This window comes from Pithys albifrons, chromosome 8 (assembly GCF_047495875.1).
Source record: "Pithys albifrons albifrons isolate INPA30051 chromosome 8, PitAlb_v1, whole genome shotgun sequence".
In the NCBI taxonomy this organism is placed as follows: Eukaryota; Metazoa; Chordata; class Aves; order Passeriformes; family Thamnophilidae; genus Pithys; species Pithys albifrons.
The window spans coordinates 17074195-17091856 of NC_092465.1; the positions used below are offsets into that span (position 1 = coordinate 17074195).

Genomic DNA, 17662 nt, shown 5'->3' on the forward strand with positions numbered 1-17662 from the left:
TTTCTCACCTCCGCCCCACCATTAAGTTGGAATCTGGAGTCCTCAACCACTCCTTTGTTCTCAGTCCTGGCACTTCAACTCCCAAAACCTTTGTGTTGGTAGGGTGAGAAAAGTCCCCGAAGGAACTCTCCTCACCCCCACCCCCTCCACCTTTCTTTATCAGCAAGTACTTAGGGGAAACTTACAAAACTGATTATTTTCTTCAGCAGATCTGCTATTCCTCCCCACCTCCTCTCCAAGCTGGTGTCCTAGGCTGCTTCACTTCTTCATCTGTAATGTGGGTTTGGATCTCGATCATCCTTGTCTCCTTTGTTCATTGATTTTTTTTTAGTTCTCTTCTGTTCTTTTCAAAATGGGGGGATCAAACCTGCAGGTAGTATTTAAGATGTGGTTGCACTACAGATACATACAGGAACCTAATTCTGGTTTTACGTTTAGTTTTGTATTTCTTTTAAAACTGAAGGAACTGAGCTATGTTCAGTTTCTGGCTGCTGCTCATCACTGAGATGTCTTCAGAAATCTGACTGTGACCCTCTGAACTCTCTCTCAAGTGATGATATCTAATTGAGAAGTCATTAGTGTATGTGTATAGTTAAGACTATTTTCCTCTACACATTTTGAGATAGAATTTTTTTTTCCTGAGTCATTTCAGTATTGAGATATTCTTCTGCAACTCTGCAGCTTGGGATTTGACTGTTCAAAATAATTTTGCATACCCTCTGCAAACTTTTTTGCAGCATACCCTCCTCTTCCCCCTTCCCAGTGCATTCACTGTCTAGGTGTGGCTTTTGAGAGATATGGAATCTGTTCAGATGAACTTTCCCTGTAGTAAATATATACACTTTTTGGGGCACCAAGATTATAGAATTAAAAGGTTGGTTACTAAATCATAGAATTAAAAGGCTGGTTGCTAAATAAATTGTTGGTTTTCTCCTGCCTCTTTCTTCTGTTGCAGAGAGCCTCTCCCTCTCTGAGCCAGAGACTTATCACTACTTGAACCAGTCTGGTTGTGTGACTGATGAGAACTTGAATGATGTAGAGATGTTCAGTAAGGTTATGGTGAGTCCATTTCTAACTCCTCCTGAACTTTTGGGCATAATCTCATGGACTAAACATGCTGCATGGTGTAGATCCTGCAGACAGAATATATATGCTCTAAGCCAAAACTGGATGTTCAACAAGTCTGACACTCAGCTCTACCTGTTTATGGTAAAAACAAGGTTCAAAAAGTGGGTTTAGTGTACAGAAATGGGAATTTGGGAAAAAGTCAATTTGAATAATAATTTAGAAAGATGGAGAATTTTGGGGAGCATGAGCCCCCACCCCCCCATCCCATAATGGTTCCTCAGACCCTCTTAGATAGCCTGATGTAGGAAACCTCAAACTGGCAATTAGAACCGGAATAGTTTGATCTGAAGGTACTGTTCTCCAGAAATACTCCGGTAAAGTTGTATCACCTGTGCAAATGGCATATTCTGAAATACCACACAGATTTCAATAGACATCTGTAACTTTACCAGAGGTTATGGGTTTAGCAGGATGAATGTGCAAATTCATGTTTTATTTGATAAGTGGGCTTTAATAATGTAGGTCAAATCAGGTAGGCAAGACCAGAGGAGTCAGTTTAGGATTTCAATATCTCCTGCTTAGGTGTGATTTAAGGAAGAAAAACATTTCCTGTACAGCAGAGATTTCAATGACAACATGGCATTTATACTTCAACTGATGAGATGCGTGGAGGAAAGAAGGGAACTAGAACCTCAGAGAGCCCTATTGACAGGGTGAATGCATGAAACCTAGGTCCTATTTATCAAAGTCAATTTATGCCCCAAGAACCCTGGCTCACGTGCATGCACTGAGATAGAGGGAATGTGCCGTAATTCCTCATTATCTGGTAACCCGTTTCTAACCTTCTAGCAGTTAATGCTAAAGCCTGGTTTTAAATCTGGCTGCATAAATCTACTCTTCTAAGCTAGAATAAATTAAGGGAGTTATGTGGATCAAAGTAAATTAAGTATGTTATATGAATACGTCCTTCAGGGAGGAAAGTAAGGGAGAATGTGGAAGCAATCCATTAACATCTGTGCTGCCAGTGTTCAAGGGTGGGTTTCCTTGCATAGTCACAAACCGACTCTTCTTGTGACAGACTGGCAGTGGCAGCAGCAAACTCCAACTTGAGGATAGGCCAATTGCCCACCTCCTGGATGGCAATAGACTAAATGTAGAAGAGGGTAAAGATCACTGACAGATGTATAGCTGAGAGAAGTGTTGTGCCATCCTGTTTTACTTTGATTCACGGTGACTGTAATTCTGAGTTTTACATCTTACATAGACTAGGTCTGAGTGTAGTGGTTACATTGTACTTGGCTGTACCTACAGCCAACATTAGCTGTGTGGTTTTACACAGACTGCCATGAAGGTGGTGGATTTCAGCACTGAAGAAATCAGAGATATCTTCAAACTTCTTTCTGGCACACTTCATTTGGGAAATGTTGAATTCATGACAGCTGGTGGGGCCCAGGTTACGACAAAAGCAGGTAAGTGGGACCGTAGCAACTTGGTAGACCATGTAAAACATAAAGCTCACTCCATTGTCCTTCTTCCCTCTGTTATGCTGGTATGCAGTGCCTGTGCCAGCAGGTTCACTGACTACAGCGAATCCTGCAAAAACATTGCACAGGCACCAGTGTGATTAGTTGGGCTGTGGCCCTCTGATCCGTTAGTGCTCCTGGATACTCTCAGACTGAGTCCGCGGCCTCATAGTTTCTCTTTTGCATTGAAAGAGATGGAAGGAATAGGAACAGGGTGGAGTCTGAGATAAAAGTAGTCTACTAGAGATTTTCCTTCATCTTCATTTGAAAAATTTGCTAGTGTGCACTCTGTTGCAGTTATGCAATCTGAGTGGTCTGGTTAAGTGAATCCCTAAACAGACAGAAGCAATAAATACGTAATTCAAGTGCTTCAAGTCTTGTTAATTTCCTCTCTTCTTAACATCCGAGTTTAGCAATCCCATGCTCAGACTGTGCTATTGTGCCTTTAGGAAAACATATCATTTCATGAGATAAGTATTTTGCTGGTGCTGAGCTTTACACAAGGCTTTGCTCTTCCTGTTGTCAGCAGAAAGGCTGACTTGTAGGAGTATCTGACTGTGGCCCCAAATGGGTGCTGACTCTGCCTCAGACTGGGTCTGTGAGCTTACAGCTTTGGCTATGGTCAAAAGAATTAAGTAAAAGGGAAGTGTGTTTTGTGTTGGGGTTGAGTCACTTCCCTTGTAGGAGGCCCTGCGATTTCCTCACTGAACTGCAAAATACAGATCCCCCACGAGTGATGGGGATCCATGCAGGAGAAATAGTGTGTCTTCCTTTATTATTATTAGTGCTGAATGTTGCCAGTGACCTCCTGGGCTTAGATGCCTTTCAGCTTTCTGAAGTACTGACGCAGAGGTCCATGATTCTGCGTGGGGAAGAGATCAGCTCCCCTCTCACTGTGGAGCAGGTAAGTGTCCTAATGTATACTACTGCTTCTGCCACTTCTGCATTTCCAGGCCCTCTGTCTCCCGCTTGAATCAATCATTCCAGTTTAGGGCTTCCTGTTTCCTCAGGTATTTTGCCCTTATTGGTAGTTCAGGTCTCTTAGTGTTGACGCTGCTTTTTCAGTGTTACAGGGGAGTTCACTTGCAAATGTCAATGCACTTTGTCAATGCTTTTAAGTCACCTTCAGTCACCAGGGACTGCTCATACTTGTGTCATGCAGAAGGTGCATCAGATGCTTTTGTGGTAATTGCATATGTGCATGCTTTGCCCTGCAGAAATCCTAGGTTGTGCTGCATTTACTGGAAGGTAAAAGCTTGCACAGAGTTACCACAAAACACTTGGCAGATGTTAGGTTGTTATTCCACAGTAGCTTCTTTCCACATCCATACAACCACAAAAGGAGGACCAAATAAAATGATATGTAGCTCTTGTGGTGTTACTGATCACTTGAGGACACTCTTGGTGTTTAGGTCAATGCACAGGTAACTCTAAAAAAATCTTCTGTCATTAATAAAATGCAAGACACTGGAGAACAAGGAGTAATACTACTAGGATGGAAGATGCATCATGTTATAGCAAAATGAACATCTGTAATTGAAATCTTGTGCTGGCACAGGCTGCAGAGGGTTATCAGTCCAATGCCTACATTGGCAGAGAAACCAGAGTTACCAGACTCTCTCTGACGGATGTCTGTCTAACTTTCCTTCAGATTTCCCATGGAAGGAATTTCACAGCATCTTTAAGTATCCTGCTTTAGCTGCAGTGGAGTCTGGAGTTGAAAAGATTTTCCTCATATTTAGATTACCTTTGACATCCCAGCTGTCCACCTTACAAGCTTTGGCTTCTGTGAAGTTTTTCATGTGGTGTTCTATTTTCTAAGCTAAACAATCCAGTTCCTTCAGTGCTTCCTTGTAAGTAATTTTCTAAATCTGTTTGTCTTCTGTCTGTTTTCCCACATCTTTCAAGAAGTGGAGTGCCCTTAACTGGGCACTATATTCAAGCCAAAATCTCAGCATTGCTCATTATGGCAGAGAGTTGCTTCTTTTCTTACTGTGAACACACCTGCTAATGTGTTACAACCTAAGCTTTGCCATAAAGAAATGGGCTCTTTTTTGCATAGTTTGTGACCTTTCTTTGCGGTGAAATTGTGTGAAAATTATTTTTCAGCCTGTAGTCTTTGCTAGATATCCTCAGTATCCATTATCACAGCTTCTCTTCTCAGCTGTCTGTCCTAAATAAGCCACATCTGTCTAGCAGAGCATAAGTTTGGGTAAAAATAATACCAGAGACAATTCAGGCATCCAGAACAACAGTATGCAGTTGTAGGATTTACAAGAGTCTCCCTGAACAGAGCTGTCTTTGATGATATAGCTATTGTTGACATTTGTGTGTGTTGGATTCCACACTTACTGCTTGCAGCCCAGTGGAGTAGTAAGACCACCAGAAAATTGTGATAGCAAGTGGATGTTACCATTTAGCCATCTTCATGAGGTGAGCCTGTTGCACTGAACACTGGGCCTGTTGCTGCTTAAGGCCTCATGTGCTGCACCCACCTATTCCCACTTATTGTGGGAATGCATCAATAGAGTTGCCAGGGATTTCTTATGTAACAGGCTCACTACCCATCAGCTTTGACATTTCAGTGGGCTGGATGGATGAACTGCCCTAAAGGCAGGCAAAGCTGGGAGGATGAAAGGAGCCATTGAGAATCTCATTTGAGCCATATTGCAGGGAAAATGACTTTCCTTACAGCTGAATGGGGAGGTCCTATTCCTGGAAAATGAGTCTAACTTACTGTGTAGCCAGAGACTACAAAAGCATGGCTTTAAGGGCATTCTCAGTCCCAACTAATAAGACAGATCATCTGATGGAGAGAAGAAATACCCAGAAAAGGTGTGTATGCTCATGCTTTGAAATATTCTCCATTGTGGAGAGGGGAGATTGGTTCGTGATAACCTTGTGCTGCTGAAGAGGAGATAGTACCCAGGAAGAGAAAGGAGGAGAAAAACAGTGAGATGGGGTGAAAAGGAGGATCTGGCAGGCTGGGCCTCAGGAGCTTGCTGGAAGGGTTCAGAAGTAGTTGGCCTGTGCCATTAGCAAAGCAGAACACAAGAGATCATGTTGTTTAGGGTTGCAAAACTGAAGGGAATGAGGGTGCATTTAGAAGATCAGTCATTGCTGGTCCAGCCTATTGAAGGAATTGCCCTGGTGTCTCAGGCAAGACAGAGGAAACAGCACCTGTAATCTCGTTATTGTGGTTTATTTATGAAATTACAAGATCACAGCTTTTACCCTGCTTGATTATTTCATGTACTTGCTCATTCACCCTGCAGCATTATGTTCTCTAGATGCCAACTTCCTTTCATGGCTGGGAGTTTGCTGCTTGTCCAGGAGGGTCGGGCAGAAACTTGTGTGAGTTCATATTGTGTAGCTGTAGTTACCAGTCTCAGGAAGTGCCAGCCAATGTCTTTGGGCATGCCCTGACATTTATCTCCATGTCTCCAATCCTCAGGATCTTTCCCCACTTCCAGCATCTTTCTTCCAGTCACAATCTTTGTCATCTTCTCTCCTGGCCCCTTTTTCTACTCTCTGAGATCATGTCTTCTTTCTGTGAACCCTTGTTTTTGGCCTCTTCTTCTTTCCAGTACCCTAAACTCTGGTTTCCTGTTCTAAATAGTGTATGTGCAGAAGGACAGCACATGATCAGCCTCTTAATTTGTTCTGTCTCGTGTCTCTTTATTAAGGAGGAATTGAGGTGTGCCACTTCTGTTGGTCCAAGTGTTATCAAAATTTACAACCAGCCCATTCCTTTTACAGCTATCAGGTAGCAGGCCTTTGTTTGAGATACTGAAAGTTTGATTTTGGATGTTCATCCACACATTTATATACACCCAATTATTTGTTAGTGATCACAATTTTGAGTAATTTTTTCCACCTATGACACTTGGTTATGATCACTGTATGGGATGTTGGGTCAACTCTAGAAAAGTCTTTCAACCCATGTTTTTCTGGGGCATGTGTCCTGGATGTTGGCTAGCCTAACTGGATTTCAGTAGGATAATGCTGTTTGCAGGAAAGTTTTGGAAATGGGATTTTTGAGAGTAACTTGGTGACAGAATACTTTATTAAATCCTGCCCTCCCAGTTTTTTGAAAACTGAGCAGACACCCATTTGACAATTCTGCTATGAGTACTGAGCCGAGATACCTTGCCTGTCACCTGCAAATGTTGGCTCAGGTAATGCAAATGACTGCTGTGGGCTTAGTTGTGAGGTATTTTGCCACCTTTCCTGTCCCCCAGAACTTGTTCCAAAAGATGTCACTGATTTCGCTACTTTTTTCAGCCTCTCAAGTTCAGTTACCAAAGGTTACCATGGCTTATCTCTATGTGTCCTGGCTATTTGAAAACTTGATACATATAAATACTGCACCATATGCAGCCAGTACAGAGGCTGAGACACCTGAAGAGAAGCGGAGGAACCTGAAGTCCCATAGAAATTCATAATTCCTCTTACACCTTCTGTTCTCCTTGGGACTCATTTTTTCTCTATATATTTACAGGCAGCTGACTCCAGAGACTCCCTCTCTATGGCGCTCTATTCCCAGTGTTTTTCATGGCTCATTAGCAAGATTAATACAAAGATCAAAGGCAAGGAAAACTTCAAGTCTGTGGGCATCCTGGATATCTTTGGCTTCGAGAACTTTCAGGTCAGGATTTTGTCTTTTGTGGGGTTGGTTTTAAAGGTGCCAGTGCATATAGAAAGAAATTTTGGTGGGTTTGTATCCTATTAAGGATAGCATTGGGCAGTCTCGGACCTCTCCACTGTCATTTTCCTGGAAGCAGCAAGATATATTTAGTTGCCTATTTCTGCCACCTGTATTCACACAGGCTGGTTTGTGACACAGACCCTAAGCAGATGTGGGGCGATAGACAATATTGAATTTTTTATTTGTATGTAAATTAAATATCCAAAACCTACATGTATATTGTTTGTTTACATCTGTTTTGCATTGTGTGGAGAGTGCTGTGTGTAAATGCTTCTGACTGCAACTTATTAGAGTTGTATGTTGAACAGCCATATAGTGACTGCTCAGATATTTCACAGAAGAGAAAGTTCAGTCACCTAATACTTATGGAATTATATTTCTTTCTTTCAAGAAGAGAAACATGATTGTCTTTAGCATGCTTTATTGTGATGTAGGTTTACTGAATTAACCTTGCATGGGCTACAAAAGCTGTTCTTCTCATGGACCTCCCCATATCCCTCCTTGTGTTCATTTGTACCACTGTGTTCTCTGGCTTTACTCTAGGTCTGGCACCTTCCCCCTAGCTGCTATACATTTTTTAGTGCTCAAAGACAAGAATGTTAAGTTTTATAATCATTGTTTCTTCTTGCAGGTGAATCGTTTTGAGCAGTTTAACATTAACTATGCAAATGAGAAACTCCAGGAATATTTCAACAAGCACATCTTCTCCTTGGAGCAGCTGGAGTACAACAGGTGACAAACAGAGGGAGGGGGACCCCTATTGCTTTCATGGATAGTAGAAGGAAGGACATCATTCCTCCTCTGTGCTGTTCAGTCCCTACTGCTGAAGCAGGAGACTCAGCTAGGGCTTAGTGCAACCCTGACTGTGGACGTGTCTTGAGAAGCACTGTCCATATGCTTTGCCAGCACAAGTCACTTTTCTTCAGGCAAAAGCAATCTCCCTTGTAGTATTCAGGAAGTCCAGATTTCCTTTTGTCTCTCAGCTGAATGGAAAGTTCTTGGGCTTTAAGTCATTACAGTACATGGTCACTGGGCTTATCACTGATTTGGGTAATGATTTACCTAGGGTAGTGGTAGTCTTCTGCAGGCAGAATCCTGGTGTGCAAAAAGTAAAGTCTCTGAAGACAGATGGTTAGATATCTGACAGCTCTTTCTGTCCTACAGATTCCTATACTGTGAAAAGGGCTCTTCTCCTTAGCAAGGAGATTTAAATCAGACTGTTTCCTGAGCCTGGGGCCTTCTGCAGAGCTGCTCATCTTCTGTGGGCTTCATATTGAATTGTATTTGGTGGAGTACCTGGGATGTTCTAGAGTATTTCTGCTTCTAGAGAAGGCTGCTAGACAAATACTTCAGTTGTTGCTCTGAAACAGAAGCTTTTATGTTTGTGAATGAAGCAATTGAATAGGGTCAGTGAGGGCAAATGAGAGCAGCATTGTAAAGGGAGGCAGTTGAATAGGCAATTCATTAAATTCTAAAGATTACAAAACTGCAAGGCTATTTATGCACTCACTTCTCAGGCCAGTTCCACCATTGCAGGAAGCTTGTGTTAAGAATGGTATCATCATGACAAATGATTTTTTCCTGATGATTGCATAGAAATTTAAGTTCCGTGGCTGAACTTTGGAAAGAATGAGAGGATTTTATTCTTGACTGCACATCAAATATTCTAGGATGATGTGCTTAAAGCTCATTTTTCACTGTATAAGCTCTGCTTCTTCAGGTTTAGTAAGTATCTCCGTGTATCTCATCTTAGTGCTTTGAACTTGAAAGTAGGAACCCTAGACTGAAGGGTTTGTAGGCAACTACTTCACTGCCTTCAAAATGTTAGCCTCCACCTGAAAGGTGCCTGTATCAGAATGTCAGTAAGCAGTAAGTAGCTTCACACATAGCTTGTAGTCTTCCTTGGATTCCTGAGTAAGAGCTATTCCCAGGCTTTTCTGAATTCTGAAAACAGAAACATCCTTTATTATGGGAGTGTAAAAAGGTGATAAGAGAGGAAAAACACCTTCAGCAGATTTACAGAATTTCATGGGTGATTTTCAAAGCACACTTACTGTACTACTCTAGCTACATCAGCACGTATTCTGAAAAATGCAGGGCCACCCTGTAGGCTCCCTGCATGTCAGCCAAAGTTTATCTGTATCATCCTCATCAAAACTCTCCCTGAAAACTCTCTCCTGTCTCTTCTCCTGGTGGACCTGTGAATTATGGTTCAGTCTTCTGGCAGATGTGCTTCAGGCTTTCCCAATTGGTGGGTCAGCAGCTGACTCTTGAAGCTGTGCAGCAAACTGTCCATCATCGCTGCTGCTTGGGCTGATGGTCATCAGACCTGAAAGAGCAACTACAGTTTTAAAATTTGTGTGAAATTTGCTAAGTGACTACAAGATAAGCATCAGTTTAAATTCCTGGTATGGATAAGAAAGGCTGTCTCCTATTTCCATCTTCTTGTGTTAGCAATGCATTGTGTCCCCTATTCTTTTTCCTCAGCCATGGCAAAGCAAAATTCCCACAAATCATCTTGAGTCCTGGCACAGCTGCCATGCTCAGCTACTTCTGCTCTTCTACACCCCAGAGCACTGAACCTTCCGTTTCACATCTTTGTTCTGTTTGTTCTTGACTGTTAGGGAAGGGATAAACTGGGAAGCCATTGACTGGATGGATAATGCAGAGTGCCTGGACCTCATTGAGAAGGTAAGCAGTTGGCTGTGACAGTTTCCATTGATCACCATGAGAACTGCTGATTGTCTTGAGACCTTCCCTGGGGCTTCCTGGTTTTAAAAACAGGTGGTTGCTTAGATCTTCATCCAATAGTGACCTGGAAAAGATAGGGGCTCGTCTAGCCGTAGTCCTGGCTCAAGAAAGCAGATCTCTGCTTATTGTTGACAGTAAGTTTTGGAGGGGTGTCAATGGTTTAAGTAAAATGTTAATGTGATTTTTTTATAAATAATCTCCACTTATGTTCTGCTTGCTGAATGCATTGACTGGCCAGAATTCTGCTTCCAACTTGAGCTTTGGTGGGTATAATTCAGGGGTTATTGCTCAATGGTCTGTTCAGATCTCCAGTTCTTGGCTTTGTGCTGTGTAGTTAGAGCTTTTGCTGACTGTAAAAGCCTGTCTCTTGTTTGGCTATAGAAACTAGGTCTACTGGCTTTGGTGAATGAAGAGAGTCGATTCCCCAAAGGCACAGACAACACCCTTCTGGAAAAACTTCACAGCCAGCATATGGTAAGTAAGAAAATAACCTGGCAGGCAAATGATCAATATGTTAGCCCCATCAGCATTTCAAAACCTAAAGTGAAGGTTTTGTTGATATAAAATATGTGCTTTGTGCAGGAAATTCAAAATGTATTAGGCCTGAACCTGTGAGTGTTTAATAAGGCTGCACTGAACAAAAGTAATATGTGAGACAACCTGAGACTGGTTTCTTGTGCACATAGAGAAGAGGGAGTGTGCATTCCACAGGCTATGGGTAGGAGAGGTTTGACTTTGTAAGTTGGGATGGAGGTCAGGTTCTGCTGGTCTGTGACAAGACATGAGGCAGCACCCCAGGCACAGGATGTGGCTGCACAGTGTATGTAGGTTTCTCCTGCCAGCTGACTCACAGCAGTCTGCTCCAGAGCGTGTCAAATCCATCTCCTGGGGCTCGGGACGGCTTTTGCCTCATGACTTTTAATGAAAGCTCTCTTATTGTTCCTAATTAATTAAATTCTTTCATCCTCTTTCTTGTGTTCTGGACACAAGAGTGGAACAGCTTTTTCATGCAGGTCATAAAGTTTTCCTGGGGACACAGTGAGATCACTGTAGCAATCCCTTGGTACAGTCAACACTTTGTTCTAAATAGTAAATAGACTGAAAACAGAACAAATTTTACCCTGTAGCATGGACTTATGGAATAACTTAATATTTTAATAAGAACATTGTCAGCAAATATGTTTCCTAGTCTTCTAATTCAGACTTAATCCAAGCCTGAAAACATACAAATTTATGTCCTTTATCTGATTTTTTTTAATTGGTGCAGATACAGATCTTCTCATTTTTCATCTTTGCATTCTAACTCTGCTAGCAATACTCATGACTACAAATTGGAAATGATAGCAATGACTTTTGGTTGGCTACTTACACAGAACTTGGTGGAAATATTTTCTTTCTTCAGGCTTAAATCAAGGCCTTCAGTTTAGCCTGCTGTGGCTTTGCCTTATATTAGAGGTCAAGGAATGTGAGAATACCTGCTTTACCTTTTCTGGTTTTTTAATTGTTGTTGGTATTTGTTAACTTTAATATAAAACTAATGAATATTTTTAATGCATCACTTGTTTTGAATTTTCTTTCTGAAGTGTCCCAGCCTCTTCAGTTTGTCTCCAAATGGAGACATTTCAAAGCTCCTCTTTCTTTCTGCTGTTTGTCTCTGAACTTGTCTACATATTTTTTTCTCTATTCTTTTCTGAGATAAATAATGAGACCAGAGTGCAGTTCCCTTGGTAAGAAGGTACCTGTGGTTTATTGTACAGCAGCATGAGACTGCCAGTATTATTTTGCATTCCTTTATGCCCCACAACATTTCAGTTGCTATTTTTGGTAACTTCTGTGCATTGAGTAGCCTTTTCATTAAGCTGTTCATAGTGTCACCTCTGTCTGCTTTGAGGGGATAGCAGTTAATATGAAACCCTAGGGAGCTTACAAGAGATGGAAGAGGCTGAGGAGTTTAAGTGCAGGGAGGAACAATGAACTAGGTAGTGGTCTAGCATTTGCATTTGTTGAAGGTGTGAAAGTGTTTTTGTGTACCAGTTAAGTCTCTAGTGCTGGCTGGAAGAGTACTGGAATGCATCTGGCCAGCATTGATGGGAAGCCTGAAAAGAACAAGCCCCCTTCTCTGTATTTTATGTGGATTGCTGTAGTCTTAAGGAGGAAAAGCATAAAGCTGAGATTTCAGAGAATACGACTTCTGATACAACTGGAGAGAGTAGTAATAGGGAAGATAGGACAAGGAACCAGAAGTGTTGTATGCATGGATGAAATAAAAGGGCTTGGTAAAGATAGCCAGGTACAGTCACGTTTGGAATAGAAGATAGGGAAGTTTATGGTTGGAAAAAGATGACTGATTGGAGGAAAAGGAAGAGCAGTGAAATGAGGTCAATATGAAAAGGAAAAAAAAACAGTGAAAAAATTTTCAGTAGCACTAACAAATTGTAAGTGTCAGAAGCCGTCCACGCAATGCTGCTAAAAGAACTTGAAGATGAAAGATCTCAATTATGAACAGCATTGTGCAACATGTTACTTAAAATTTTCTTACTAGTTTTGTCTGAGAAGGTGGAGAATTACTTTAATTTTCAGAAAGTATTGTAGGAAATTATAAGGCTATAGTTCTTATTTCACTACTGGGTAAATTCACGGAATGTAAATGTCAGTTACCTTAATGAAGGGAGGCATGTAAGACACTGTCTCGTATGAGTATTGAGGTGGCAGTTTTTTGCTGTTCATGGGGCAAGACTGGACTGAGAGGGGCCTCATGAGACTGATTGGGTTGTAAAATAAAAATGGAAAGCAGTGTAGATAAATGTAAAATGGTGTGCCTGAAGGAAAACAGTCCCAATTTCACCTGTGGCCCTGTACTGACTGGTGCTCTTCAGGAGCAAGACCCAGACAGAGGCTGTGATAGATAGATCCATGGAAATATCAGCACAGTTCTCAGTAGTAATAAAAAACCCCAGATGAAATAGTAGAAGCTCCCGGGAAACAAAAAGAATAAAGGGAGAAAACATTGTTATGGCATTGTGTAACCCATAGATCACCTGCACTTTGAACCGTGTACACCACTAAGCCCCTCCACTCAAGAAGGGGTTATATTGGAACTGGTAAACAACTGGTCTGGGACAGCTTCAGTGTTATGGAAAACTATGTTGAAGGGACCCCGCAGTGTGGAGAGAAGATGACTTGGGTGTGTGTGTGCTAGGTTTAAAAGTCACTCATGGCCTGTAGAAGACTAATGGTGCTAATCAAAGACAGGCTTAAATCCTACCAGCTGTAGTTCTCCATGAGGTTGCTTGAGAGCTCCTGTGAAGGGACACTTGGATGCAAGAAGTCTGTGTGGGTTCAGGTGTGGAATGAGCAAGCAAGAAAAATCCTCACTTGGGGTAGGCAGGCCTTCTAGAAATAATTGGAGTTTGAGGGAATATGAGGATGAAAGTATGATTTACTTGCTTTGTTCTTACTCTGTATAGCCACTGCTAGATGCAGATTACTCAGCTAGATAGACTATTGGTCTTGAGCATTATGGCTGTTCTTACATAGTTAAAACAGTTTTCATAGAACAAAGAAAGGAGGGGGGAAATGAGAGAGTGGAGCAGCTAGTAAGAGAAAGGAAAAATGATTATTGGGAAGAGAGGTGCAAAGAAAGATAAAATCTAGAGGAAGACAGGAGATTGGTATGTTATTTCCTTTGATGAAGAAAAGGTGTGTAGATTTTCTGCAAAGCTGCCATCTTCCTTGCATCCTTATCCTGTGTCCTGCACCACATAGTTTGTGTGGAGCCCAGTCTCCTCAGGTGTCAGAAATGCAAGAATTAACATTTCATCCATGGCATGCCTGCCCAACCTTGATTCTGCAAGCCCTTGCTCACATGAGGAATGCCTTGAAGAGCTGAATTTTTCCACCTTATTTAAGTAATATATTTGTAATGCAGCTGCATAGAGCTGCAGCAGATGTGGTCGGGCTCTGCAAGAGCTAAGGTTCTTGCCCATCCAGCCTTGTCATAGTCATGGCAGAGTTCCTGGCTGAACCTGTTTATTCTTACACCAGCATTAGGAGACGACTTCTTTTTCTTTCATTTCAGAGCAACCCCTACTATGTGAAGCCTCGGGTAACAGACCATCAGTTTGGCATAAGACATTATGCAGGGGAGGTAGGTGTTCATGATTTGTTTATGAGATGCTTGGTATATCTTGAACTTAAGATCCTTGAGTCTAGATTCCAAAAAGCAGTAATATCTCCTACCTATGTGTTTCCACACAGTTAGTGCCCCATACTAGAGCACAAGGAGTGTGATGGACTTGAAATAGCATGTTATTCTGCAGTACTATATTCTCCAGCTTGGATGTCTGAGTTTCTCAAGTAACTTCTGGTTTGGGGGATAAACTCCTCCTTACTTCTGTTATTCATGTTGTCTTTTTTGGACATTCACAAACAAACAAAACCCAAAGTAAAAGTCACAAGGAAGATTTGACTTTTGGGGAGGAGAAAAGGCTGAATACCTATTGAAAAACAGGAAAAGGTTCCCAAGGCTTTAAGGTTAAATGATGCTCTGTGTTGTGGAGAGATATGAAGCAGATGGAAGTGTGTCAAGGGAGGACACCTGCACATTAAAGAAGGCTGGCCTCCTCCTAGAGTAGTATCTGCTGAGCTGGGCACTGGATGACTTTCTCTATTCACCTTACTCTCCTCAAGTGAATAGAGTACCTCACGATTTGCAGAGGATTTCCCCACACACCTTCCCCTGCCAGGCAAATCTCTGCAGCTGTTTCACCTGGCTCTTGTTTTTGAGAGTTTTTTATGTTTTTGGGTTTTTTTTAATTGATGGCTAAAAGCCACATTCTTGATGGTAACTGCAGAACTCTCAAGTTCTTTGACCCCAACAATTCAGATCTTGGCATATGCCTGCAGTGTTACTGTGTAGCACTGCTGGAGGTCTTGTACATTGGCATGTAAATGCAGAAGTGCTTAATGATTTGTACAGCACCGTTCTAGTGGCTCTGTCTGTGTTGCAGGTGCTATATGATGTGAGAGGCTTTCTGGAGAAGAACAGAGACACCTTTCGTGATGACATTTTAAACATGCTGAAAGACAGCAGGTATGCTTGTGCAGAGGCAACAGCTGTTGGGCTGGCTAAGACACGATCATGTAATAACCAGACCAAGGAAAGCAGTTGCTTTTGCCAGAGCATCAGGCATCACTATTGATCATTCTTCGCCTTGTGCTGAAGTGTCCTGACAAAAGAAAGGAGAGCTGGAGAAATCAGATGAGGCACAGATTTAATCAGGACTCGTGTTGTCCCAGTTTTAAAAGGAGTTATAATAACATGACAGAAATCCTTCCAGGAAATGCTGGTCCTTCCTTTTCCCCTTTCCCCTTACTTTTTCCCCTGTCCCATCCCCAAAACTGACTTACACTTAGGGTAGCTCTAGAACTCTGTCTACAGAAGAGCTGTGGTTCCAATTTCCTGAGCATGTCATGGGTGCTAGTCATCAGAGCTAGTTCTGGAGGGTATGACAGCACCAGTCTAGCTGGCATACCTTCAAGGTAGTTTTGCCTAGGGGCATATAGCTCAAGGGAGGTGTCCTAGCCAGTGTAGAATGGAGATTTTCCTTTGTGTAATACCCTCCTTGAGGGCGTGAGGTGAGGGTTCTGGCTTTGCAGCTGAGTGTAGCATAGAGAGCAGACCATGGTGCCTGGGCAGCCACATGGAAACTACTAATTTCCTCACTGAAGTGCCCAGCTGAACTGCCTCCTGCAGCCACTCTGGCACAGCAGGAATAAAAAATGAGGTGTTCCACACTGGGACTGGGCAGTAGCTGAGAATGAGAGCCATCTTCTCACAGGTCCTACATTGTCTTTAATTCTTTTCCCTTAGGCTGGACTTCATCTATGACCTTTTTGAAAGAGTCTGCAGTCGTTGCAGTGAAGAGACACTGAAGATGGGCACCCAGAGGCGCAGACCGACTGTCAGTTCACAGTTCAGGGTATGATGTTTTCCAAGAGAGCAGCAGGCTTCTGGGAAGGAGCAGATGGCTAAAGCAAGGCCTGCAGCCAAGAGGAGTCATTCATCCTTGTTTTATGTCCAGCTCTGAAAATGTGCAGGAATGTTGCAGTGCTAAAAAAAGACAGTGCCACTGCCCCAAGGATTTCTGTTGGTATAAAATGTGAAATGCTAAAACTGAGCAGGGTGGCAAAGGAAAAGAGTACTTTGATAAGTAAATGAAGTTCCTGAGATTCTTTGATCTTTCGTATTGCTTTGGTGTTTCAACTAAGTGTATGTGTCTTTTTAGGCCGCATATTTTACAGGTATTGTGATAATGCCAATAAAACCTTATTAGGAGGACCTTGCAGGTATGACTCTCACCCGCATAGATTGTCTGCAAACCGTCTTTTCATTTCACTGTTTTATTTTCCTGTATTTAAAGTTTGAGAGAATTGCAAAAGTAACTCTTGTGAGCTATACAGCTCCATGTAAACAGTGTCAGGAGCAAACTAACTGTGTGGTTATGTTTTGGACAGGAAGGAATTTCCTGTGTTCTTGAAATTTTGATAGGCAGAGTCAAAGGACATTAGGAATGGGAGAACTGCATGATAACCCTATTGCTTCAAATGTAGCCCCCCACCTCTTCTGTAGTCACTGATCCTTTGGGTTTTGTCTTGTTGCTGTTTAGGATTCTCTCCATTCTCTGATGGCCACACTTAGTACTTCCAACCCATTCTTCATCCGCTGCATCAAACCAAATACAGAAAAGGTAAATCTGTCTCCCAGCAAAATGTATTCATGAGACACAGGCCTTCATGAGCACTCACTTGCACAAATCCCCGACAGGTGCCTCAACCTTCCCTTTTTCATTCTAGGTAGTTTGTAGTTGATAGAAGACACACCCTCATCCTGCTAACCCAATGGAAAGACTGCATGCTGAGTATGAGATTATATAGCCATTCCCACCTCTTTCAGTGCTTATGAAACTTGGAAGATAAACCAGGCTTGTGCAGAGCCCAGAGCTGTGGTAGAAGAAGCAATCACTCCTGTTTGAGGTGCCTGTAGAGAAATTTGTTCTGAAATGCACGGCTTGTGCAGTAGGAAGTGCCTCCTACAGATCCCTGGCTCTGAGGCAAAGGAGGTGGATGCTTCATGAGCAAGGCACAGTGCTTAGAGACAGGCTGGCTCTTCTTGTATGGTGAACTGTGGCAGGACAATAAGCTGCTAACTAGATTGGGTGGGGAGCTCTGCACTGATCCTTGTCTTTGTGTGTTTTGAAATCACGTATGATATGGCAGAGGTCAGTCTGCCTAGGGGATTTATGCCAGAGAAGAATTCTGTAGTTTGTCTGCTGTTTGACTGGAGAGAGACTGCAAAGAGAATTGAGTCAGAGTTCTGCAGTCTGTATGTGTTAATGCATTACATCTTTGCTTTCTTACCATGATCTGACTGTGAGTGCAGTCTCCAAACTGTTTCTTTTCCAGGACCTGCCCAACTCCCTTTCTTCCCTTATTCTGCACCATGCAGTGTTTTGAGGTGGCTTTCCCCTGACCCAAACTTCCCCCTTTGCACCTGGCATGACCAAATATGCAGGGTTGATTTTCTACAGAGAAACAGATATACAACCTGTGA

General features: G+C 42.3%; 1 protein-coding gene across 2 annotated transcripts in view; it reads left to right on the top strand.

Moving 5' to 3' along the window:
• The window catches only part of LOC139674889 (unconventional myosin-X-like), a 98218-nt gene that overhangs the window by 40905 nt on the left and 39651 nt on the right, over positions 1-17662 (top strand). The window contains exons 9-19 of one of the 2 annotated variants that reach the window (XM_071561843.1): positions 956-1059; positions 2408-2537; positions 3377-3495; positions 7093-7239; positions 7931-8031; positions 9924-9990; positions 10432-10524; positions 14129-14197; positions 15060-15142; positions 15923-16031; positions 16719-16799. In XM_071561843.1, coding sequence (XP_071417944.1) covers positions 956-1059; positions 2408-2537; positions 3377-3495; positions 7093-7239; positions 7931-8031; positions 9924-9990; positions 10432-10524; positions 14129-14197; positions 15060-15142; positions 15923-16031; positions 16719-16799 — 1103 coding nt within the window. Of the gene's footprint in view, positions 1-955; positions 1060-2407; positions 2538-3376; positions 3496-4364; positions 4445-7092; positions 7240-7930; positions 8032-9923; positions 9991-10431; positions 10525-14128; positions 14198-15059; positions 15143-15922; positions 16032-16718; positions 16800-17662 lie in introns of those variants that run through there. The other variant, XM_071561842.1, reaches the window with a different exon arrangement.